At 42.2% G+C, this 25,138-nt stretch overlaps 1 protein-coding gene across 2 annotated transcripts in view; it reads right to left on the bottom strand.

Annotated features, from left to right (window-relative positions):
* The window catches only part of LOC126253437 (eukaryotic translation initiation factor 5B), a 432,003-nt gene extending 409,419 nt beyond the window's left edge, over positions 1–22,584 (bottom strand). For both annotated transcript variants that reach the window (XM_049954783.1, XM_049954781.1), the window contains exons 1-2: positions 22,312–22,584; positions 21,843–21,917 (exon numbers count right to left, since the gene is read on the bottom strand). In XM_049954783.1, the coding sequence (XP_049810740.1) occupies positions 21,843–21,917; positions 22,312–22,358 (122 nt within the window). In that variant the 5' untranslated portion in view covers positions 22,359–22,584. The remainder of the gene's footprint in view (positions 1–21,842; positions 21,918–22,311) is intronic.
* Positions 22,585–25,138: the final 2,554 nt, after the last annotated feature.

Below are 25,138 nucleotides of genomic sequence, written 5' to 3'. Positions count from 1 at the left end.
CGTGCTCTCTGGTTCCTCCGATTGGAAGTCCTTATCTTCAAGAGCATAATCGCCATCAGAAAGTGAGAGCGCTCGTCAATCCGAAGGCTTACCTACCGCTTTCTTGGACTTAGAACTACTTTGCGAAGGATGTTTTTCTTTGCTGACAGGTGGAGGCAGCTGCCTGGGTTGCAGAGATGGCTTAGTTGGCTTCTGATATTGGGGAGTGGTATGTGGCTTAGGTGGTAAGCCTACTGCTGACGGCTTCCGAACGACATCAGTTGCAAGTGGAGAGTTTCCCCCACAGGTACATCGACAAGATCGACAAGTACATGTGCTCTTAGTTGAATCTGTGATCTGAGTTTGTGAGGAGGCATCACACTTAGCTATTGACGTCTTAAGGGCTGATGCAATGGCTTTGTAAGCCTTTTTAGCTTCACCATAGTGTATGCATCTCTTTACTTTCAACTCTTGAATTTTCGTTTCCTCACTGTAAACCCCTCACTTTCTGCTCCACACTGGGCGATCCTCAGAGCAGTTTACACATTTCGATGGAAGTGTACAAGAAGTCCCTGACTCACAAGCGGAGCCTCCACAATTGCCACACACAGCCTTCCCATTACATCCCATAGTGGTATGGCCAAATCTTTGATATTTATAGCATCACATGGGGTTAGAAACAAATGGGCGAACCTTGAGGCAGATATAGCCTGCACAGATATATTCCAGTAATTTGGAAGTACTAAACATTTGAATAAACATTGCCAATTTTTCCAATTTGCCATTGATTCTCCTCATATAATTCTGCACCTCCATGATGCCCACAGTCTTCCATTCTTCACTTAACTCCACAGGGTCCACCTCCATTATTTCGGGACAGGTAACTATACAAAATTGTTAAGGCTTTCGTGGCCACTTGTTGACAAACTGCCTATTGGCTTCCGTCTCGGGTTCTTCGGCCGACGTTCATCTAATGATTTTTCTGACGTTTCGCCAGCACGAGTGGCTGGCATTGTCAAAGCTTCACCCTCCATTGCCGGTGGTGAACTGGAGGCGAGCTCGCGGCCGCAGACTATATGTACCTGGCGCGCCAACGTCCGAGGGCTTCTCCGCGGTCATTTCCAGTGCGGTTCTCCTCTTGCTACTTGCGACGGTCGTTCGCTGCAGTACGGGAAGCCAGGATCCGTTTACCTTAAGGCTTTCCTCTTTCTTGTTGAAACTGTTCGCGTGTTTTTGGATTTCTACAGCTTCTCTGAACAAGCGCGTGTGATAGTGCTTCTCTACAGCCAGAACTTCCGTGTCGGCGAATTTTATTACGTGGTCGGTCTCATTCAGTGCGTGTTCTGTCGGAATGACTGGACGATCCATTAACACCAGGATCAAAGAGCATAAGCGACATTGCAGGTTGGGGCAGGTGGAGAAATCGGCCGTGGCAGAACACGCACTGAATGAGACCGACCACGTAATAAAATTCGCCGACACGGAAGTTCTGGCTGTAGAGAAGCACTATCACACGCGCTTGTTCAGAGAAGCTGTAGAAATCCAAAAACACGCGAACAGTTTCAACAAGAAAGAGGAAAGCCTTAAGGTAAACGGATCCTGGCTTCCCGTACTGCAGCGAACGACCGTCGCAGGTAGCAAGAGGAGAACCGCACCGGAAATGACCGCGGAGAAGCCCTCGGACGTTGGCGCGCCAGGTACATATAGTCTGCGGCCGCGAGCTCGCCTCCAGTTCACCACCGGCAATGGAGGGTGAAGCTTTGACAATGCCAGCCACTCGTGCTGGCGAAACGTCAGAAAAATCATTAGATGAACGTCAGCCGAAGAACCCGAGACAGAAGCCAATAGGCAGTTTGTCACAGGTAACTATGCCCTTACTATAGTTAAGGGTGTTACGCAATTCAGCCTCGACTGGGTAGTTACCTTAGGCCTTACATCCCAGAAGCTTAGATATTTGGTTGAAATTAGCAGTTTCAACTAAAAGCGTTCCATTACGAAGTTGTTTGACACTGTTCAGAGACCCAGCAATACGTTCCAAAGCCTTGTGAATATAGAAAGGGGATATCTTCTCAAAGCTTTCGCCGTTCTGCTCGATTACAATGAAAGTGTTATGGCACACTAATGCCCTGTTACCAAAGACCCTCGTTCTCCGAAACACACAACATTCTACCGCTGCACTGCACGGTGGTCGTTGAAGTATGACTAGAGATTAAGGTGACAGAGGACTGGTGGTGCTTACCAGATCCCAGCTCAAGAACCCTGGGGTCGCCAAGCCCATACTCAACAAATGAATGCTGAGCCCCTGAGTGGGCGAAGCTGGTGAAATGTTCACGTGCTAATGTCTTGAGCAACTACGAAAAAAGGTAGGAGGACAACAAAACTACCACTATGCGCTAAATGGTTGGACATTCATGACTCTTCACAGAACACAGGGTTTGGACGTTTGTCTGTTTTGTAAAGTAGGATAGATGATGATCTGTGGTATCTCTGCTGAAACAGCATAATGTCGGTGAAACAGAAGTGTTTCGGTGCACACTGTTCATCGTACATTGCCGAACATGGGGCTCCACAGCAGACCACCCCTACATATTCACACATTGACCCAATGACATTGTCAATTATGATTGCAGTGGGCATGGGAGAATCAGGATTCAACCTTCCATCAATGGAAACATGTCAGCTCTTCGAGCAAATCACATTTTTGCTACATAAGGTTGATGCTCATCTCCATAAATGCCATAATCAAGGTGAACAGTGGCTTGAAACATGTTGCGCACCACGAACACAGCACGGTATAAAAGGACTTTTATCTTAATAATATGAATATTTACATATGTGTTTGGAGAGAGAGAGAGAGAGAGAGAGAGAGAGAGAGAGAGAGATTGATTTTGATTGAGACTTTACTTTAAGTCTTAACTGGTACCTGAATTTTGGTAGCTGCCTCCTTAAATGATCAGCTTCTGCATCAGTTGGTGACGTATTATAATTTGGAGGAAGTTATTGTTCTTTAAGATTTAAAGTATGACACTATTGGTTACTTGGACGTATAACGGATAGCTTTGAGCCCAAGTTTTCGTAGCTTATCATACCTAAGGGACCACTGTGGTAAGTAAATAAGATCAAACAGCAATCTGCTTTTCATGAGAAAAGGAGATTGCTTGGCACACAAACTTCCTTCAAACTACACGTCCTGCTACATCAAGAATAGTCAGTGGAGTTCATCACCATACTACAAAAACATAATTCAATTACTGTAATTAAGAAATTATGAGAGGTTGTTATGTATTGAATGGAAACTATAGAGAATGCATTTCTTTTCCTGTATTTTAGTGAACTTTGTACACTTACAATTCTGCTGATTGATGTTGTTGTTGTTGTGGTCTTCAGTCCTGAAACTGGTTTGATGCAGCTCTCCATGCTACTCTATCCTGTGCAAGCTTCTTCATCTCCCAGTACCTACTGCAACCTACATCCTTCTGAATCTGCTTAGTGTATTGATCTCTTGGTCTCCCTCTACGATTTTTACCCTCCATGCTGCCCTCCAATGCTAAATTTGTGATCCCTTGATGCCTCAAAACATGTCCTACCAACCGATCCCTTCTTCTAGTCAAGTTGTGCCACAAACTTCTCTTCTCCCCAATCCTATTCAATACCTCCTCATTAGTTACGTGATCTACCCACCTTATCTTCAGCATTCTTCTGTAGCACCACATTTCGAAAGCTTCTATTCTCTTCTTGTCCAAACTGGTTATCGTCCATGTTTCACTTCCATACATGGCTACACTCCATACAAATACTTTCAGAAACGACTTCCTGACACTTAAATCTATACTCGATGTTAACAAATTTCTCTTCTTCAGAAACGATTTTCTTGCCATTGCCAGTCTACATTTTATATCCTCTCTACTTTGACCATCATCAGTTATTTTACTCCCTAAATAGCAAAACTCCTTTACTACTTTAAGTGTCTCATTTCCTAATCTAATCCCCTCAGCATCACCCGATTTAATTTGACTACATTCCATTATCCTCGTTTTGCTTTTGTTGATGTTCATCTTATATCCTCCTTTCAAGACACTGTCCATTCCGTTCAACTGCTCTTCCAAGTCCTTTGCTGTCTCTGATATAATTACAATGTCATCGGCGAACCTCAAAGTTTTTACTTCTTCTCCATGAATTTTAATACCTACTCCGAATTTTTCTTTTGTTTCCTTTACTGCTTGCTCAATATACAGATTGAATAACATCGGGGAGAGGCTACAACCCTGTCTCACTCCTTTCCCAACCACTGCTTCCCTTTCATGCCCCTCGACTCTTATAACTGCCATCTGGTTTCTGTACAAATTCTAAATAGCCTTTTGCTCCCTGTATTTTACCCCTGCCACCTTCAGAATTTGAAAGAGAGTATTCCAGTTAACATTGTCAAAAGCTTTCTCTAAGTCTACAAATGCTAGAAACATAGGTTTGCCTTTTCTTAATCTTTCTTCTAAGATAAGTCGTAAGGTTAGTATTGCCTCACGTGTTCCAACATTTCTACGGAATCCAAACTGATCTTCCCCGAGGTCCGCTTCTACCAGTTTTTCCATTCGTCTGTAAAGAATTCGCGTTAGTATTTTGCAGCTGTGACTTATTAAACTGATAGTTCGGTAATTTTCACATCTTTCAACACCTGCTTTCTTTGGTATTGGAATTATTATATTCTTCTTGAAGTCTGTGGGTATTTCGCCTGTCTCATACATCTTGCTCACCAGATGGTAGAGTTTTGTCATGACTGGCTCTCCCAAAGCCATCAGTAGTTCCAATGGAATGTTGTCTACTCCCGGGGCCTTGTTTCGCCTCAGGTCTTTCAGTGCTCTGTCAAACTCTTCACGCAGTATCTTATCTCCCATTTCATCTTCATCTACATCCTCTTCCATTTCCATAATACTGTCCTCAAATACATCGCCCTTGTATAAACCCTCTATATACTCCTTACACCTTTCTGCCTTCCCTTCTTTGCTTAGAACTGGGTTGCCATCTGAGCTCTTGATATTCACACAAGTGGTTCTCTTCTCTCCAAAGGTCTCTTTAATTTTCCTGTAGGCAGTATCTATCTTACCCCTAGTGAGACAAGCCTCTACATCCTTACATTTGTCCTCTAGCCATCCCTGCTTAGCCATTTTGCACTTTCTGTCGATCTCATTTTTGAGACGTTTGTATTCCCTTTTGCCTGCTTCATTTACTGCATTTTTATATTTTCTCCTTTCATCAATTAAATTCAATATTTCTTCTGTTACCCAAGGATTTCTATTAGCCCTCGTCTTTTTACCTACTTGATCCTCTGCTGCCTTCACTACTTCATTCCTCAGAGCTACCCATTCTTCTTCTACTGTGTTCCTTTCCCCCATTCCTGTCAATTGTTCCCTTATGCTCTCCCTGAAACTCTCTACAACCTCTGGTTCTTTCAGTTTATCCAGGTCCCATCTCCTTAAATTCCCACCTTTTTGCAGTTTCTTCAGTTTCAATCTGCAGTTCATAACCAACAGATTGTGGTCAGAATCCACATCTGCCCCTGGAAATGTCTTACAATTTAAAACCTGGTTCCTAAATCTCTGTCTTACCATTATATAATCTATCTGATACCTATTAGTATCTCCAGGATTCTTCCAGGTATACAACCTTCTTTTATGATTCTTGAACCAAGTGTTAGCTATGATTAAGTTATGCTCTGTGCAAAATTCTACAAGGCGGCTTCCTCTTTCATTTCTTCCCCCCAATCCATATTCACCTACTATGTTTCCTTCTCTCCCTTTTCCTACTGACGAATTCCAGTCACCCATGACTATTAAATTTTCGTCTCCCTTCACTACCTGAATAATTTCTTTTATCTCGTCATACATTTCATCAATTTCTTCATCATCTGCAGAGCTAGTTGGCATATAAACTTGTACTACTGTAGTAGGCATGGGCTTTGTGTCTATCTTGGCCACAATAATGCGTTCACTATGCTGTTTGTAGTAGCTAACCCGCACTCCTATTTTTTTATTCATTATTAAACCTACTCCTGCATTACCCCTATTTGATTTTGTATTTATAACCCTGTAATCACCTGACCAAAAGTCTTGTTCCTCCCGCCACCGAACTTCACTAATTCCCACTATATCTAACTTTAACCTATCCATTTCCCTTTTTAAATTTTCTAACCTACCTGCCCGATTAAGGGATCTGACATTCCATGCTCCGATCCGTAGAACGCCAGTTTTCTTTCTCCTGATAACGACGTCCTCTTGAGTAGTCCCCGCCCGGAGATCCGAATGGGGGACTATTTTACCTCCGGAATATTTTACCCAAGAGGACGCCATCATCATTTAATCATACAGTAAAGCTGAATTTCCTCGGGAAAAATTACGGCTGTAGTTTCCCCTTGCTTTCAGCCGTTCGCAGTACCAGCACAGCAAGGCTGTTTTGGTTAATGTTACAAGGCCAGATCAGTCAATCATCCAGACTGTTGCCCCTGCAACTACTGAAAAGGCTGCTGCCCCTCTTCAGGAACCACATGTTTGTCTGGCCTCTCAACAGATACCCCTCCGTTGTGGTTGCACCTACGGTACGGCCATCTGTATCGCTGAGGCACGCAAGCCTCCCCACCAACGACAAGGTCCATGGTTCATGGGGGAAGTGCTGATTGATAGATGGCAACAACAATGAAGTTCACTTCCTTTTCCAAAAATAAGATATTTCTATTCTTCACTTCCAGAAAATTTGTATACATAAATGTATGGCAACTCTTACACATACTTTACTCAGTTTTATCACTAAAAAAACAATTTTCATTAAATGTAACAATACGTTCTGAGTGACTGCCTAGCAACACGTCCTCTTTCCACAAGATACAGATTAACATTCCAGTGCACACTCAAAGATTCACAACTACTATTGTGCGGGGATTGCACGCTAAAGAGTTTCTAGCTGTCCAGCTGTGTTGCACTTCACTTCAAGTACTTTCTGAATCACATTTACATTTACAGTATTTATATGCATTACTGAGCTTCTCAGAATAAAAATTAGGCACAAATTAGTTAAGAAAAGGGCAGTGAGGCTCACATAACATTACAACGGGTGGGAGCTGTATTATGCTATGGGAGACATTCTCCTGCTCTTGCATGGGACCAGTGGTAGTAATCCTCCACAAACCTACAGACAAACATTTAACAGCGAAATTCGTCAAACAGCTGTGCAACTGAGATGTTATTTTATTTTATTTTCACTACCAATTTCAGCAATTCATTATGTCATCTTCAGGCCCCATATGCACCACTCAAAAATAATCAAAATTGGCATGCTGGGGCCATATGTTTCTGGATATTATGAATTTGTAGCTCAGGTGCTTCCTTTGAAGACTTGACTGCAATTCCAACAAACTGTCGGATATACAGAATCAATGATGTATTTCATTTCAAAGACAGACAAACAAGCAATTAAGCAAGTGGTCATAATGTTTTGGCTCATCAGTGTAGAAATCCAATGAAATTTCCGATACCGATTTGTTTTTCATTTTTTTATATGCTGATTTTGTTGATTGCGAAGGATGGCATTTGCTTTATTTTTGGGTTTATATTTGGTTTGATATGTTTTCATTATTCAGACTGATGTTTATTTACTTTGTCACAACGAAAACTCTTAATTGGTGTGGCTGTCCCATTAATTTCATTTTATTCTTTTAATTAAATATTTTTCGTTTTATTTATTAATGTTTGTGGGTGTAGTGGGTGATATCATGGTTGTCACACTGTATATGGTTGAAACAGGAGTGCCCACCATCTTTATACTGTCGTGAGTCACAGCTGATGGCTGATCCTGCTGGTTTTGCTATAGACTAAAGAATCTGTAGGCTTTCTGAGTCACCAGAATGAGGAATGACGAGTTAAAGATTTTTAATGATTGTAATTTGTCACCACATAATCAGAAAGTATGCATTAGGCGGGTGTCGTAGCTTCCATTTTCCAATTACGAGTGTGCAATGCATTTAAAATATCCTTGCAGTGACACAAGAAGAGATGTAAATTAATAGTTTGTTCACAGGTGTTCTGCTGAGTTGTTTCCATTTAATACAGAATATTTTGTTCATCAACACAGCTGTCTTCCTCAGTTGCTGCGAGTTTCCCTGTTTATGTGTTCTTACTGCCTAGACTCCAATTAGACTGAAATAATGTTGGTCCCATGTTATTATTTACAGACGAGTTTGACTCAGAGTGCCTACTACTCCCTTTTATTTCCACAATTTTTACTGGTATTCCATGAAACTTAAATTCTACAGCATTTTCCAAGTCTGGTGGTTATGGCCAGAGAGATTTTAATACACTGAGTGCCGGACACAAAGGGTTATTTGAACTGAAACGCTGTCCCTGTTTATTAGGTTTCCCGACATCTTTATTTTGAAAGACTCCTTAATTATGCTTTCCTAAAAATTTGGAGTATGAATCACACTTCTGGTCACACTGTTTCATTTCATGATTATATTCAAGGCAGTGCTATGTGACACCTGATTTGCTAAATTGTTTTAGTCAAGCATGTTGCTGTTACTTGCCTCTCTTATCTACTGTTCTCGTAATCCAACATTTGTACTGTTGTGATAGTCCAACACACGTAAGACATGCCACATTTGCATTGAATTTCATACATACCCAGCTTTTGGAAACATAGATCATCTTCAACATCACAAAGAACACAAGGGAGAAAACACACTGGATGGCACATTTCTGTAAGCACCTACCATCTTTTCCGATATAAGGTCTGCATAAGATAGATAAGCAATTTTTAGATTCTCTTCCCCTGTCTCAGTCTAATCATCCTTCTCAGAATTACTTTATTTTGACCTATTCAATTTGCTGACATAAGTATACATTTCTTAAGAAAACTATTTCTAGATGTTTTAATTTGTCAACAAGGATTTCCTTGCCTGAAAGTGTTCAAGCTCTATAGACCGAAGTCTACAGCAGCAAATTTCTTTGTGACGGATAATGATGGCTCAAGATGAGGAGATAGAGGTCTGTGCATGTAGGCTTTCTATTTATACTGTGACACACGGATCTGGCCATAAAGTTGCCAAGGTTGTTTCGAGTATACTGCAGAAGTTCCGCTGGGAAGCCCTTAAACATCCTCCATATAGTCCCCAACTCTCCCCAGGAGGTTTCAGTATTTTTGGAGGCCTGAAGAAAGACATTTGTGGCCACCAATTTGCTTCAGTCGAAGAGATGCACACCTGTGTACAATCTCGGATCCATAGTCAGCCGCCAACATTTTTCCATGAAGGCATCAACCGTCTTGTCTCACAGTGGGATGAATGTATTAACTTTTATGGAAAATACTTTTGAAAGAAGGGTCATTTTGGGTAAAATCATCCATAGATTTAAGTAAATGAAACCTTCACCCCCCCCCCCCCTCCTCTCTCTCTCTCTCTCTCTCTCTCTCTCTCTCTCTCTCTCACACACACACACACACACACAAAAGCTTTCAAAGTTTGTGTGTTGAAAGTTTAGGAACCCCTATGACAAATGCCCAAATTTTATTGCATTTGATTAAATGACTGCATCAATATGAAAAGAATAAATAAATTAGAGGGTTTTGTAACCATATTTTAGAAAACTTTACCTGTCACTGTGAACATAATATTACAGTTCCTATAATTTTTGCACTAGGACACAGATTATATATATATATATATATATATATATATATATATATATATATATATATATATATATATATATATATATAAGAGAATAGTGTTGTCTTTGGAAGCCACATCCATAAGCTTTCGTCTTAGATTGCTCGTTTTTGTAAAGATGAAAGTCATTGCCTACAAATTAATTTATTTCTTTCCATTTCCCCACTTTGTATTTTGTATAAGCTTTTATAGGATCATTAAGAACCAATGAAAACACCATAGCAAAAACAAGGAATAAAGAGCAATACTGAAAATGCCTCAATAAAAAATACTCGACTGCAGTAAACCATTTATGGGTGACATACAATGAAATCAATATTTCATTCACATCCTGATATTACTTACTCTGTTTTTTTCACAAGGTTATTAACTGCTGCCTTAAAAAAAAAAAAAAAATAGTAAACTGCCAAAACTTTCCAATTTTATTTAAAAATTTCCTGCACAAGTTCCTCTGCAACGCATATTCCAAAAGACAACGATTCCTGACTTTTTGTGGTTGCTATTAGTTAAGTGAAATTTATTTACACCCTGTTAACACGTCTCTTGTGTTAAATAATGGAAGGATGCTGAAGTAGAGAATGTTCCGAGAAACATTACACTGAAGAAGAGCAGGAGTTACTATTATGGCACTGTCATGTTCCGTCTTTGTCATTTCATAAAATGTACTTAGGTTCTAAACACAAAGGAATATATTTATTAAGAACCTCACTACATAAAAAATGGTATGTTGATCCTTTCAGGTGTCACAAAAAACAGTGTCTTCTGGCTTGCACTAAGTTACATTACAGCAAGCAGAAGAACCAGGAGAGAAGAGACTTTCTATTGTTCAAGAACGGAAATGGAGGAACTACTTCAGAGGGTACCAGTGAAACTGGAGACCGGACTATTCAGTCTCTAGAAAAAAATACACTAGAAAAGTTTATCAAATTTGGGACTGTCTCCAGCTAAACTGCATTCTATTTCTCGTCACAGGAGAGGTGCAATTGCCAAATGAAAACTGGATGCTGAAACGGACACATTACAAAATAAACTTTCACATGCATACAATGTTGAACTGAAAGAGAAATATGAGCATAGAAAATATGACCATAAACAGAAAATAATCCATTTTGATAAATTAATGAAACAAACGAAAACAGAAAATGAAACATTCCAATAATCCAGAAAAAATCAAATTTTGACTCTTGTGCCACAGGCTTGTGCTCGACTAAAGGGATGTGAAATGTTTTAAGTCTTTGAATATTTGGTACGCCGGGCACATACTCTTTTGAAACAAAAGAGAATTTTATCACTGCCTGAACAGAACACAAGAAAGGTATTACCACAGGAAACAGCTGACAAAGTAAAAAATTTCTATTTGGATGATGAAAACTCAAGAATAATGCCAGGAAAGAAAGACAAAGTGAGCATCAGGAAAAATGTACATGAACAGAAATGAGTGATTTTAAGTACTTTACCTGAATCGTACCCTCTACACAAATATAAATTTCCTAAAAACACAGTAGGTTTTTCTACACTACCTTCAGCCGAAACAGTTGCAACACTAATGACAAAACCTGTATGCTTCGTCTCTGTGACAAATGTCCCCTACATCCCTATTTCACGAACACCTGCAAAATCAAGTAGAAGATTTTGAGCCTGATGAGAGAGTTCAATACAGGCAGTGGGTTTCAACTGACAGGATGAATTTGGTTCTTCATGTAAAAACACTGTCAGAAATCTGCGAATAGCTGGTATAGAAGACAGAGAAACTTGCACCCCATTCCTTCAATGCAAAATCTCAGGTTAATTATTTGAAAATAAGAAAGGAAACTCTTCAAGAAGGAACTGTTCTAATGTTGATGGACTTTCATGAAAACGTCAGCTTTGTTGTGCACGACAAAGCATAACATTCTTACTGGAGTAATGGCATAAATACTATTCACACAGAATGTGCGTACTATAAGAAAGACCAAAGTTTGCAATCAAAACACCTATGCATTGTTTCTGACGATTTAGAGCATGATGTAGCCATAGTTTATGAAATGCATAAGACTGTATTGCAGTTCTTGAAAACAGAACTCGTATTGCTTATAAGTGATACTGAATATTTGACAGATGGTTGTGCTGCATAGTACAGAAACTGCAAGAATTTTCTGAATATATGAAATCATGAACATGGCTTCAAAACCAAATGCACTTAGTTATTTTTTTGAACTAGCCACAGTAAATCTCCCCATGATGGAATTGTTGGCACTTTGAACAGGCTTCTTAGTCAAGCAAGTCTGTATGGACTGTTTTGTGGAAAAATACCTAGTGATGTGGAAGTTTTTCAATTTTGTCAAGGACAACCTGAAACAAGTGTCACTTTTCTTTATTACAAACCAAGAGCTAGCTGAGGATTGTAGTTTTCTTTCTGCATGGTTTTCAACTGCAAGAACTGTTTCTGGAACCATACCCATGTACCACTTCTTAGCATTTCCAGCAACTCAGATTGGAGCCAAGCACCTCAGCTGTGATACCAGTTTCAGTGCCATTTTTTACTTCCCTTGAAGTGAGCCGTTAATGCCTGAAGTTCGTGTGCATGCTAATTGCTGTTTTGGTTGTGTGAATGATTCCTTCTGGCATCTAGGAGTTATTTTGAAAGTGAATGATGATGAAAGTGAGGCAAGAGTTAGATATATCCATCCACATTGGCCATAATCGTCCTTTTATTGGTCTGAAAATGACACTTGGGATGTTCCATTCTCCCTTATTTTATGTCAGGTAGAAATCAACACAATGACTGGAATGCATACTCCATGTCAGGTCCCTTCTAAATTGGTGGAAGCAAAGTGGTCCTTATTTAAGAGTAAAATGAATGTGCAATGAGACAAATTACTGCAAATTACTGATCGCAGTGTTGCTACATGGTTTGTGGTTTGACTGACAGTTGACTTACAATACTCCAAAACGGGTGTAATTATTGCACTGATATGTGAGCCGAGATGGTTTGCCTGCAGTGATCAGGTCCTGGTGGGTGACGTATCTGAACAATATGTATGAAGTGCTTGGAACTATATAGTGACAAGCAACATTTTTGACATATGCAAGACTTTCCGTATATGTACCAAGCCAATCACACCTTACATGCACTCTCAAGAAAAAAATTAACATTTTGCAATTAAGATGCTATCGTAAAAATTGGAAAAAATTCATGATATTACATATCAAACAAGTAAACAAAGTTTATGTTGATACTTCATACGTGGTTGCCAGGACCTCAATGATTTGACACGAAATGATTCAGAATAAACAGTTTGCTTGCTATTTTTGCATCTGTCACACTTTCATTTGACTGCCCCTTATATTTTCCATTGAACAGGGAATTGTTAGATATCCGAACATGCCTAAAAAATTGCATGAAACAAAAGGTGAATGTGGAATTCTAAAGAGAATCCTACATCAAAACTGACCATAGTATCCGTACCATGGAGCCACAATTGACTAAGTCAGTGAACAAAGTCAACAGAGTTATAGAAAACGTGTTCACACTTCATCACATACTTGCTCAGAATGTGTTTGTTATTTTGCCAGCTGGTATGTAGGTGTGACAATATTACTAGCTATTTTATTCCTATTATTTATATCCTGTTTCAAAGAAGTAGACCACCTATTGTGGTGAACCTATACAAGGAGCACTTCGAAGCAAACACACTTGAATCCACCAAGTTGAAACGCATGTCTTTCCATCGGTGCATGAATGATACATTTGTGGTGTGGTCACATGGGGTATAAAAGCTTCTAGAGTTCCTAGAACGTTTAAATGCCATCCATCACAATATAAAATTCAGATGAAACCTGAAAAAGGGGGCTAACTACTTATCCCTGACATGTTAGTTTAGAGAACAGTGGATGGATTCCTGGTTCACAGTGTATGTGTAAAACCTATGCACACTGACCTCTATTTCCATGCCTTGAGCTATCGCCATCCAGCAAAGAAATTCAGTGCTATATTCATCACTTTCTTTTTTTACAGCCTGCAGTCATGAAATGAAATACAAAGACACCATTATCATGGTACATATGGCAAGTTTCTGGGACAAAATAATTTAGCAGTGTATCAAAACACATCCATAGGTCACATCGACCACGTAAAGCATGATCTATGAACTCTAACTGCTCTGACGAGCTGCCATGTTAATGTGACAGTCAGCCTTTGTACCTTGTACGGTGTACAGTGTACACATGTATCTTTCTTTGTGCTGAAATATATGTGTGTATAAACATTCATGGGAACAGTTTGTTGCATATGCAGATATCCGTATTCCCGTTTCCCATATTGGTGACCCCAAGTTTCTACGTCTTCCGCAACTCCCACACCGACTGTGTGGAATCAACAGGTTTTACACTCGACGCCATAGCTGCCTCACCCAACGTTTTATATGAAGATTTGGAGGCTTAGCTACTATTACCAGGCCACTCCAATTCCCTGCCAATGGTTGTTTCGCTGCTAACAGACAGTGATTCGCAATCTCCAACGAAGTTAACCTCAAACTTTACAGATCTACAACAGCCAAGTGTTACGCTGTTACCTCAAACAATGGACTCAGGTTTCGTGTCACTGGACTGTGCATGCCAACATGTGAAAGGTGAAGTGGACGATTTCCAGAATCATGTAGCAATCGATCCCTCATGTAGTGTTCAAAGGTACCCAAATTCGCACACGTGCTTTGAACCTCTACGCACCGCAACGTTTGATACGGTAGTGCCGTGTGCAATGCCACTATTCATGCAAAACGCACACGCGGTCAACTACTATCAAGCTATGCCAGTTTTGCCTTCCTCACAATTTAATAATGGACATTTTTCAACATCCAGTTCGCCAGGCTCAACCACCAGATCTGTCGCCCAGTTTTTTGACCACATGGGTTCGAGCACACCCGACAGCGCTTTGTCATCCAGGAACTTTGTAGCATGACAATGTGACAGCCAGCAGGTTTCACCAGTGATTTATGGTCCTACAATATGAGGTGCATTTCCGATGTGCACAGAAAACTCTTGCTGTTGCCACACTTAGTACCAAACCACCCCTCCCCCACACCCCTGCCCCCCCACCACACACACACACACACACACACACGAGGGGAGGGGGGGAGGGGGGGGGAGGGGCGGGGGCGATACCAACCATACAGCCGCTCGCTCCTCCCGCTGTACCATCTGCGACTGCCTCGCCATCCTTTCGCGTCACTTCCGATTTGGACAATTTAAGTACTCTACCTTTAACCTCCGGTCCAGTTTACGGGCCTAGTTTATGTGCTGCTCATCCGTTTGTTCCCACGGTACCGACCGTGTCTGCCGCATCTTGCCACAGGAATTAATAATCAAGATCCTGTACGAGGAACACTTGGGGGACTGCACTCCGTCACAACTCTGGTGCCACCTTCGCCAGTGGGCGGTACGGTCTGCCAAGGTTACCTACCGACCTGCAGATACATCTGCTACCACACTCCTTTGAGTCTATCAGCTCTCGCCTTCGCATTGCAAATCAGCTGTATGCACTTCTGCATCAAAAACAACCAGCACACCTCTCACCGCTGGTTGGCACTATGTCACCTGTTTACCGGCTGTCTGCGGGCAGAGGCAGGGCTCATTCCGCCTCCACGCCATCTACACCACCGGGCAGTACTCGTTCGCTCTCTCCTCTTTCCAAGCACTCAAAAATCGCACACGCACCATATGTCCCGGTTTACATTCCGGAACAGATCAACGGCGACAAACCACCTCCACTGTCACAATCACCGCCACCACCAGATCCAGCTCATACGTACTGTTGGTACCGCAAGATTTTTGGGGATGAGGCCAAGAATTGCAGATTACGTTGCCAGCACCCAAATGCTGACTGCAGGATCTAAGAGACGCCGAGTCCTGCGGGGAACTTCACAGGCGTCCTCAAACATTGCACTCCATCCACTCGTCCTCTCGGCCAAGCGGTCCTTTAAACGTGACCAACATTTCGTCGCAGCTTGTTTTCCTAGTAGACACAAGCGCTGACATGTCCATCATACCTACACCATTGGCTCCTCCCATATGCTCGCCGTTCCGTTTCTGTAGCGGCATGTCATTTGGTTTGTGAGTGCTTCATCCTCGCGGACAAAATTCTGAACTGCGTCACCTATTTACTGTCAGAGTACGACGCAGCGGCGCAACTCCGTTGGCAAAACGACGAGTTGAAACAACGCATTGCTCACACTTCCGAAGAGTTCACCGCGGCTCGTACCTCGCTGCTGCTACTGCAATCCACAGTTCCTTCACCTGATCGACCTTCATCAGCACACACCAGCATGGACACTCATCAAGTTAGTTTAAAAACATTCATTGCATGTGACGATTTGCGTTCAGTGATCTCTGCGCCCGCCACACGCCTGCTACGTGCAGTGCCATGTGTTTCAAACAGTGCTCCTAATGACAGTCACGCGCGTGACACAAACATGCCCACAACGCAGATAGCCACCCCACATGTTGGTAAACATTCCCCCTCTCTCACACGCCAACCATGTGATTTGGCGGCCATCGCCGTTCCCCATGCAACGCCAATGCCTCTCTCTCGCCCGCACTGGTTACTCAAGGCAAAGCTAACAACAGTCAGTCACTGCGCGCCCCAATCCGCTTCGTGTTGCGCGCACACCCGACCTCTCCAAACAAGCGCATGCTGCACTCACATAATAGGCATGTGACTTTCGTGCTGTCTTTTCCCACTTGCACTAACGGCTACGCCTCATCGTGCCCCACTCATCCCAAAACTTCACATCAGGATGTTACTCAGCCTCGTGTGCAGTTCACAGACTCTTCCGTCACTGATGGAACGACGCACAAGATAATTACCACTGCCAGTCCTTCTATTAAGCACAAGGTTAGATGCCTCAACCCCATTAAGTTGCACGTGGCCTGGCAGCAAATTAACAAACTTCTGGAGACATGCATTCTACAGCCATCGGACAGCAATTGGTCATCACCGATTCACCTTGTCACCAAACACAACGGTTCTTTTTGAAAGTGTGGTGATTACAGACGCTTAAATGCTCGCACCATCATGGACAATTACCCAGTGCCGAACATAAACAATTTCACCCATATGTTATCGGGTGCCACAATCTTCAGTGTGATTGGCTGTAAATGTGCTTATCACCAGATTCCTGTAGTGCCGGAAGACATTCCAAAGACTGCTATCATCATGCCACTCGGTTTGTTTCAATACAACTTCATGCCATTCGGCTAAAAGAATTCGGCACAAACGTGGCAACGTTTCATTGACTCAATCTTACGACAGAGCTTTGCATACCTAGATGACATCCTCATTTTCAGCAAGTCGACTGAGGACCACGAAGATCATTTATCCCAGGTCCTCCATACCTTTAACTCCAATGGTGTTTCCGCCACTTCAACCTCGTCTCTCAATTTACTACGGAGATACACTACATCAAAGGCACGGAAAACATCCCACTGATTTCTTTTTGTGGATCAATACTGTCTCACGCATCGTCAATTTATCTGACCTCGCCGCTCTCCAGGCCTCTGACGAGGAATCTCAAGCTCTCCTCATGGAGCCTCAGACATTGCCTGTGTTTACCAAAGCCAAGTTCCCCAGCATTTCGGATGAAGTGTGGTGCGACTCTTCTACTGGCACTCTGCGGCTGTTGTTCCCTCCTGCGTTGCACCGACAAGCCTTCGACGCCTCACAGAACCTCGCCACCACACGCCTCATCACCGAGTGTTTTGTTCGGAAAAATGTTAAGCAGGACTGTCAAACCTGGGCACACAGCTGCATTTCCTACCAACGCAACAAAATCAGTGATACACGACCCCCCCCCCCCCCCTTGGCAAGTTTGACATTACCCAAGGACGTTTTCATCATGTACATATTGACTTTATCAGCCCTCTGCCACCGTCAGAGGGCCACAGATATATCCTCTCCACAATCGACCGCATATCTCGTTGGGTGGAAGCTGTTCCTCCTATACCCAACATCACAGCAGAAACCATGGCCAAGGGATTCGTCTCATCATGGATCACTAGGTTCGGTTGCCCGTCCACCACCACCACCACCACCACCACCACCACCACCACCACCACCTAGGGTCGACAGTTCGAGTCTGCAATTTTCATGATTCTATGTAACCTTTGCGATATTAAAAAAATTCATACAACAGCCTACCACCCGCAAAGCAACGGTTTAGTGGAACAATGGCACCGCACCATTAAAACAGCACTCAGGTGCCATGACTGCCTCTGGTCTGAGGCGATTCCATGGATGTTACTCGGTCTCCGTTCGACCTTTAAACCCGACTTACAGGGAACCATCTCCGAATTCGTTTTCGGCGAGAACCTGGTTCTACCTGGGGAACTTATCTTGCCTCAAGCACCTGAGGATTCCCCCACCTCCCCGGACTTTATTAGTAGAATGCGCACCCACTTCAGACACGCACAGCTACACCTGCCTGTCAGTCATTCCCCGCCAGACACTTAAGTGCCAACCACACTCAACACATGCTCCTACATTGTAGTAACCTGTTGTTACCACGACCGTTCCGGGGTGGCCGAGAAAGCGCGGCAGGACCAGACAGAAGGTGGCCCACGAACAAACAAACGAACAGAAAGGACGGACACAAAACAACGACGGACGATGGTGAGAGACCTTACCACAACAACTAAATGAATCCAAGACGTCCACGAGTAATGAAAACAAAGAACAATAAACACGCTGTCTGTTGTCGAGGCGAGGCGATGTACAGATATCTGTTGTCGAGGCGATGTGTAGATACTCACGCAACGATTAGACTTACTGGCTGAGCGAGAGGCAGGCGCTTAGATACTCTATCAGGGGCACCGCTATTGGCCACTGGAACCACGTGTTCCACTGTGGTGCCCTCACATTATATGCAGACCAGGAAGCGTGCTGCCACAGCTTATGGCACGATGGTGCAGAGACCTCTACGGGTCTTCGACGTCCAAGACGTCTGGCGGGGATTCGAATTCCGCGGCGTGTGATACCAGACACCTTATGCTTAGGGACGATTCCTTTAGACATCCCCCACAAACGCCATACCTTAGCCCCTTTGAAGTACTCCGGAGGGGTGAGACGACGTTCGACATTATGGTTAAAGGTCGCCCACAGATCATTTCGCTACACAGACTCAAACCTGCTTTCATGAACGCCCCTCTGCCATCCTAGTCGGACCATCCGGACGAATTTTCCACTGTCGTGCTCGATAATGAGATAGCTCATCCCATGGTAGGGTCTTCTCCTTCGTCACCGCAGGGTTTGAAGACGTTTCATCTACTGGAGAGACTTGCTTGCCAACTTTAAACTTGCACTGCAATGTACCAGCTAACCACGTTGATGATGTGTCGATTGTCGCTTTCTACGACCGGGTGCTCATGTTCCTTAAAGATACTGCAGACTCAACAAAGAACTAGATCTCAAAATAGTGCATAGCCTGTCCCTCCCCCGAGAGTGCAATCCATCAAGAGTTCGTGCGTTCGTCTCCTCGGACGGCTTGATCTGCATTAGTGGCAGGCACGCTCGCACGCCGCACCCCTCCCCACACCTCTACTCCTGGGCCAGCCAACACATCGTCCGCCCCTGCTGGCTGTCCAATTACGATGTGGACCTGCAGCCCATCACTGCGCCTTCGCACGTAGTCCTGACTGACATGGAGCTTCCAGTCGTGCGCCCCTAAGGTGTCCCGTACTGCGGGATTTGGGGGTGGGGGTGGGATGGCATCGATAGGTCACATCGACCACATAAAGCATGATCTTTGTACTCCAACTGCTCTGACGAGCCGCCATATTAATGTTACAGTCAGCCATTGTACAGTGTAGACGTGTATCTTTCTTTGTGTTGAAATATGTGTGTGTATAAACATTTACGGGAACAGTTTGTTGCGTTTGCAGTGATCAGTATTCCCGTTTCCCGTAAGTGCAAGCCCTAAAAAATAGAACAGCATCAAATAGCAGAGTGTGTGTTGGGAATCAAGCTTTGCAACAAACAGCAACATGAGGCCAATAGCTCACTGTCTGTCTGGAGACCAGAAAGCAAAGATATATAACAGCAAAATTCACATAACCTGAAGAAATTGTTGAATTGTGCATAAAAAGGAAACAAACAACTAAGCTGAACAGCAGGAAGCAAAGTATTACGAAATGTGCCATGAAAATCCGAGATCACAACAGGTGTACAAATTAGTCTGCATAAACAGACAGGGAAGTACCCTGTGCTGTGCACTTTCCAAGGAAATACCTTTTAGGGATGTGAATTTCAGTTGAAATACAATAATATCACATACCTCAAAATTTGTAGGCCTACCTCCTGTGTATCAGATACTCTACAGAAATCTCAAAGCAGAAACTGAAGATACTTTTAAGACTTCACATGTTGATTGTGATTGGTTGGTTGATGTGGTGGTAGGGACCAAATGGCGAGGTCATCAGTCACATCAGGTTAGGGAAGGAAGTTGGCTGTGCCCATTCAAAGAAACCATTCCAGCATTTGCCTCAAACAATTTAGGGAAATCACAAAAAACCTAAATCAGAACAGCTGGATGCGGGTTTGAACCATCGTCCTCCCAAATGCAAGTCCAGCATGCTAACCACTACACCACCTCGCTCGGTGTTGATTTTGATATGAGTCTAGAAACTTACGATAGAAAGTTACACAAATTGAGGTCAGCAAAGTTTCATTAGCAAACATCCTCTATTTCAACTGAGTTATATTTGCAATAAAAGTTTTTAAAAAAATGCAGTCGTAAAACAGAATATTAATAGTCCGTTAATTATGAATAAGATCCGACGTAGCCCATGCCAACTCTTGTCATTTACAGGCAAAAGGTACGTTGGTTTTGTAATGTTAAGCCTAAAGGGAATTATGTAAAACACATGTCTGTTAAAAATGTAAATTCAGTAAAGCTTGATTTATCTCAAAACTATCTCTAGTTGCCAAATAACTCTAGACCTTGTTCTGCTGAGCCACTCAGTTGTAGAGATGAATGACAGGGGTAAGAAGTGCCTTAATGACACAGAATGAAGAGAAATAGGTGCACCAAGAGCTCACTGACATAAATATGAATATCTATAAAAGGAGAAAATAAATCTCTATGTACACAACTATCATCAATCTTTGTGCAATAGTGAACCATTGGCAACAATGACACAAAGGATAACCATTCATACCTGTTAACAACACAATCAGAAAGAAAAGCTCGACAGAGTTGCATTTAAAGCCATAGAAATCGCAAAATAACTAGAAACGGTGCACAAGCTGATTTGATTAACATACAGGGAGAAAGCAAGTGTTCTTCTCTAAGGAAATATTCTTGCGTTTGCATGAAATTATCTACATAAACCACGCAAAACATGTATCTGGATGGTTCAACAATTGCTTGAATTGACTGTCCTCCAAAATGCAAATCCATTGTGTCATCCCTGCACAAACACTGCTCTGTACATGCACAAGAATCTCAGTAAATATATTGATTTAAGCTGGATAGCAAAGGAGTGTGATGTCTCTTCATCAGAAAAAAATAACATTTTCAACGGCAGTGATGGCACACAGCTCTGCAAGCTGAATGCAAAAACTTCAATTAATAGCTCAATACGCCATGAGGAAGCAAACATAACGTTCGATCACAAGGTAATGTATGAAGAGAAAATAAATACTTGTCACTCTGGATGAAAAAGGATTACTGTAAACAAATTGCACAAGGTAGGGTCTATAGCAACTTCTTAGGTTTGGCACAATTCACTAAAGTACCTTCAGGCACTACCGCATACACACACTATGCTGGTCAGCCCAACGCTTAACAGGTGCCAAAATCTGAAGACAAGCACCAGCACATAACGAGCTACAGAAATTATGATTTTGGTATTGCCAAATATTGAGCATCACAATCACCATGCAAGGCTGGCTGTGGGTGAAACTTGTCGTGAAAGCCAGTTCTATATCCTCAAATTAACATGAAACCAAACGTGTGGATGTACTTCGCCATCTAAATGATTCACTGACGATTAACTGCCCTAACATGATCAACCAGTTTTATAAGTCTAAAAAAATAGTAGTATTGGTTCTGGAATGAATTCTCAATGAAATCATGGCATTAAATTAGGATGAAAAAGTATACTAAAATTGAACAGTGTTACTCACCTAGGTTTAACTTTCTTTTCCTTCCCTTTAACAGGTGTTTCATCAATAAATTGCGGTTCCCCAACATCATCTTCACTAAAAGTAAAAAGTATGCACACGTTAAATAAAACTGGGAAATACGTAACATCTTTAACTATATAGTAATAATGAAACCTATTAGGCGATCTAATTTTACGAAATTGACACGTAAAATTCTTGAATTTCAAGTTTTTTATAAAAAAAATAAAAATAAAAAAAAACCGGCGCCTGCGGGTCACTGAATTTCATATCTGACACAAACGTTCGGATAATAGCTCTTTAATGGAAAACAAACTCGACTTCATGCTCCACAAAAACAACACATTTCTGATGACACTTCGCGGCGATAATAAGCAAAAACAGCTGGCCTAAAATATAAAAATGCTTTTCTCGCTCTATTTGTAAAGTGGTGTTGAATATATTAGCTAGTGTCAAAGTAAGCTCCACTTACATTTCCTCATCCTTGGCACCTTTTTTGCCTCTTTTTGCTTTTCCCATCGCAACTTTTAAATTGTTGCTTCCCTAGACACAAAATTAAAAAAGGGTATTTTTTTGATAAATGTTTTATTTCCGAATCTCCTCTCATATAGAAGGCAAAAGTAAGCAATGCTCGTCTTTTTTACACGTCACTATGCCTCAAACACACTATTTCACAATCGTGTGGGAGCACATATGTTCAATAACATACACTTTACGCTCAGATGGGACTGAAACGTGCTCTTGGCCAAAGATTCCACTCTTTGACCGGCATTTCTCATCAGTCTTTTGTCACCTCACTTACAAATTCCCCCCCCCCCCCCCCCCCAGAGCTACAATGTAATTTCCTTATATGTAAACAAGAAATAGCCGTGTGGAACAACATCGCGGAAAACTTAAGACATATAAAAAAGAGTAGCGTCGCTGCGTAAAAAACAACTCCAGTGTTTCAGTTATAGGTCAGTTCTAGACGTTAACAAAACGGCAGGTAACGTCAACAGCTGGGAGCACTGAACGTACCGGTAAAGGTGCGTTTACACTGCGATTTGTATCGGCACATGTATGAGATACATGTATATGCGACTTTGCGACATGTATCGCGACTTGTATGAGTTGACAAGTATCAACCTCATACATGTATGAGCGTGCGTTTACACTGGTTGATATGTATCACTGTGCGATAGCTTCCGACGACGATTTGGAAGATTTCACATTTTTATGTGGTGATACACTTGCTCTTTTGGAAGATGATAGGAAGAAAAGGCGGAGGAAGCGTAGATGGTGGCACAGAGAGTTTCTCGTGAATTAACGCTAGAGGATGGCGCATATTTTAGAAATTATGTTAGGATGAGTATGGAGGATTTCCGCGGTTTGTTATCACTTGTGGCTCCTCTTGTGTGCAAAACCAACACAAACTTTCGGGAAGCGATTCCACCAGAGGATCAGTTGGCAGTAACACTCCGTTTTTCAGCCACTGGGGATTCCTCGTAAAACGAAGATTTCATGACAAAACATTTGCATTGTCGCGCGATTGCTAATGCCAACGGCTCACACACGATTGTCGGCATCCGTTGTCAACATTATCACGCGAGGCCGCCGGAATAATAGCAAAACATTGATATACGTGCCAGATGCATGAAAAAATTGTATAATGTATTACATACCTGATATATATATATATAAAACTTTTACCTTCACTTCTTGGGATAAAACTTGCACAATGGCCTCGCAAACACGAAGAATAATGTTGCATATGGCACTTTTTGATATTCTATGCAGATACATTAACGTCGAAACGACAGTCGGCACCTTCAAAACTCAAACAGCCGCCAAAGTGCCTGGTACTACGCATGCGCTAATCGTCGAAATAAGCGGCAGTCGACAAGACGACAGGAAATGATAGTACTGCGCATGCGCGAGTTCTTCAAATGTCGCTCATACATGTCGCGTATATGGCCAAAAAGCGATATACAAAATGTATACGCGACATGTATGAGCTCGAGGGTCCGCATACAAGTTCCGTGAATTTTTGTATGAGGTGATGTATCGCGACATGTCAAATTGACATGTCGCTCATACATGTCGCGATACATGTATCCCAGTGTAAACGTACCGGTAACCTCAACACTTCATTTCCAGTCCGGCACCGCACGCTGTAGGTGAAGTTATCCTATATAATTCGTGACACAAACAGTCACAATATACTCTTGAGTTAAGGCAATGACGATAATTAAATACATTAATGGCCAAAATAATTTCATAAAGAAACTTCTAGACAAACTTTGTTTCGCAAACCGCTGAGATGTAACACAACAGGACAGTTCGCCGACAATTTTCAAAATATCAACATTAGTTGCTACCGTAAATGCAATCAACAAACAATATTTATTAGGCAATAAACAGAGTTTGTTTGGCTTCACTAATGATTTTTCCCTTTTTACGTATCCAGTAATGACTGATCTATAGGGTCTATAGCAACTTCTTAGGTTTGGCACAATTCACTAAAGTACCTTCAGGCACTACCGCATACACACACTATGCTGGTCAGCCCAACGCTTAACAGGTGCCAAAATCTGAAGACAAGCACCAGCACATAACGAGCTACAGAAATTATGATTTTGGTATTGCCAAATATTGAGCATCACAATCACCATGCAAGCGAGAAAAGCATTTTTATATTTTCCACTTCCACAGAGTTCACTTCGTCACTCTTAAAAAAGGTTACTTGTCTAAAGTAACGTCATCAATCTATGTATGATGCCACAAAAATAAAGCTAAGTGATAAAGTCATGACTAAATAGGTGCAAAAGCACAAAATCCACATCTATGATAAAAGTTTTCATGACAAGAATAAGTTAAAATCCAACGTCAGCACACCATTTAGCAGACGCCGACATGGTCACTCAAGCCAACGTCAGAGTCAAAAATTTCTTTCCGAGAAACTTTACTTTAGAGGCCGATTTACACTGGCTGTCACGTCACATCACGTCATGACACCGTCATGTCAGGTTGTCGATTCACATTGGGCGTCAAGAGAGAACAGAAGGCAACGTCACTGAGCAAAGCCTAATTCACACTGGCCGTCATGTCTTGTCACGTCCCATCAAAAGATCCTACAATATATTTCAAATGCCGACATCCACACAGGACGTGCCGTCATGTTACCTCAAGTCATGGCACCAACCAGATTTCTCGTGAATGTAGTTCTGAAGGCTAACGTCATCCATCCGTTGTTCATCACGTGGTCCCCATGCTCATTTTCTTCCGATACACAGCGATGCCCACATCTCCATTTTTCGTTT

This window comes from Schistocerca nitens, chromosome 4 (assembly GCF_023898315.1).
Source record: "Schistocerca nitens isolate TAMUIC-IGC-003100 chromosome 4, iqSchNite1.1, whole genome shotgun sequence".
Classification (NCBI taxonomy): domain Eukaryota; kingdom Metazoa; phylum Arthropoda; class Insecta; order Orthoptera; family Acrididae; genus Schistocerca; species Schistocerca nitens.
Note: the sequence above shows the minus strand (reverse complement) of the source record. Positions and strands in the feature narration are given on the sequence as shown.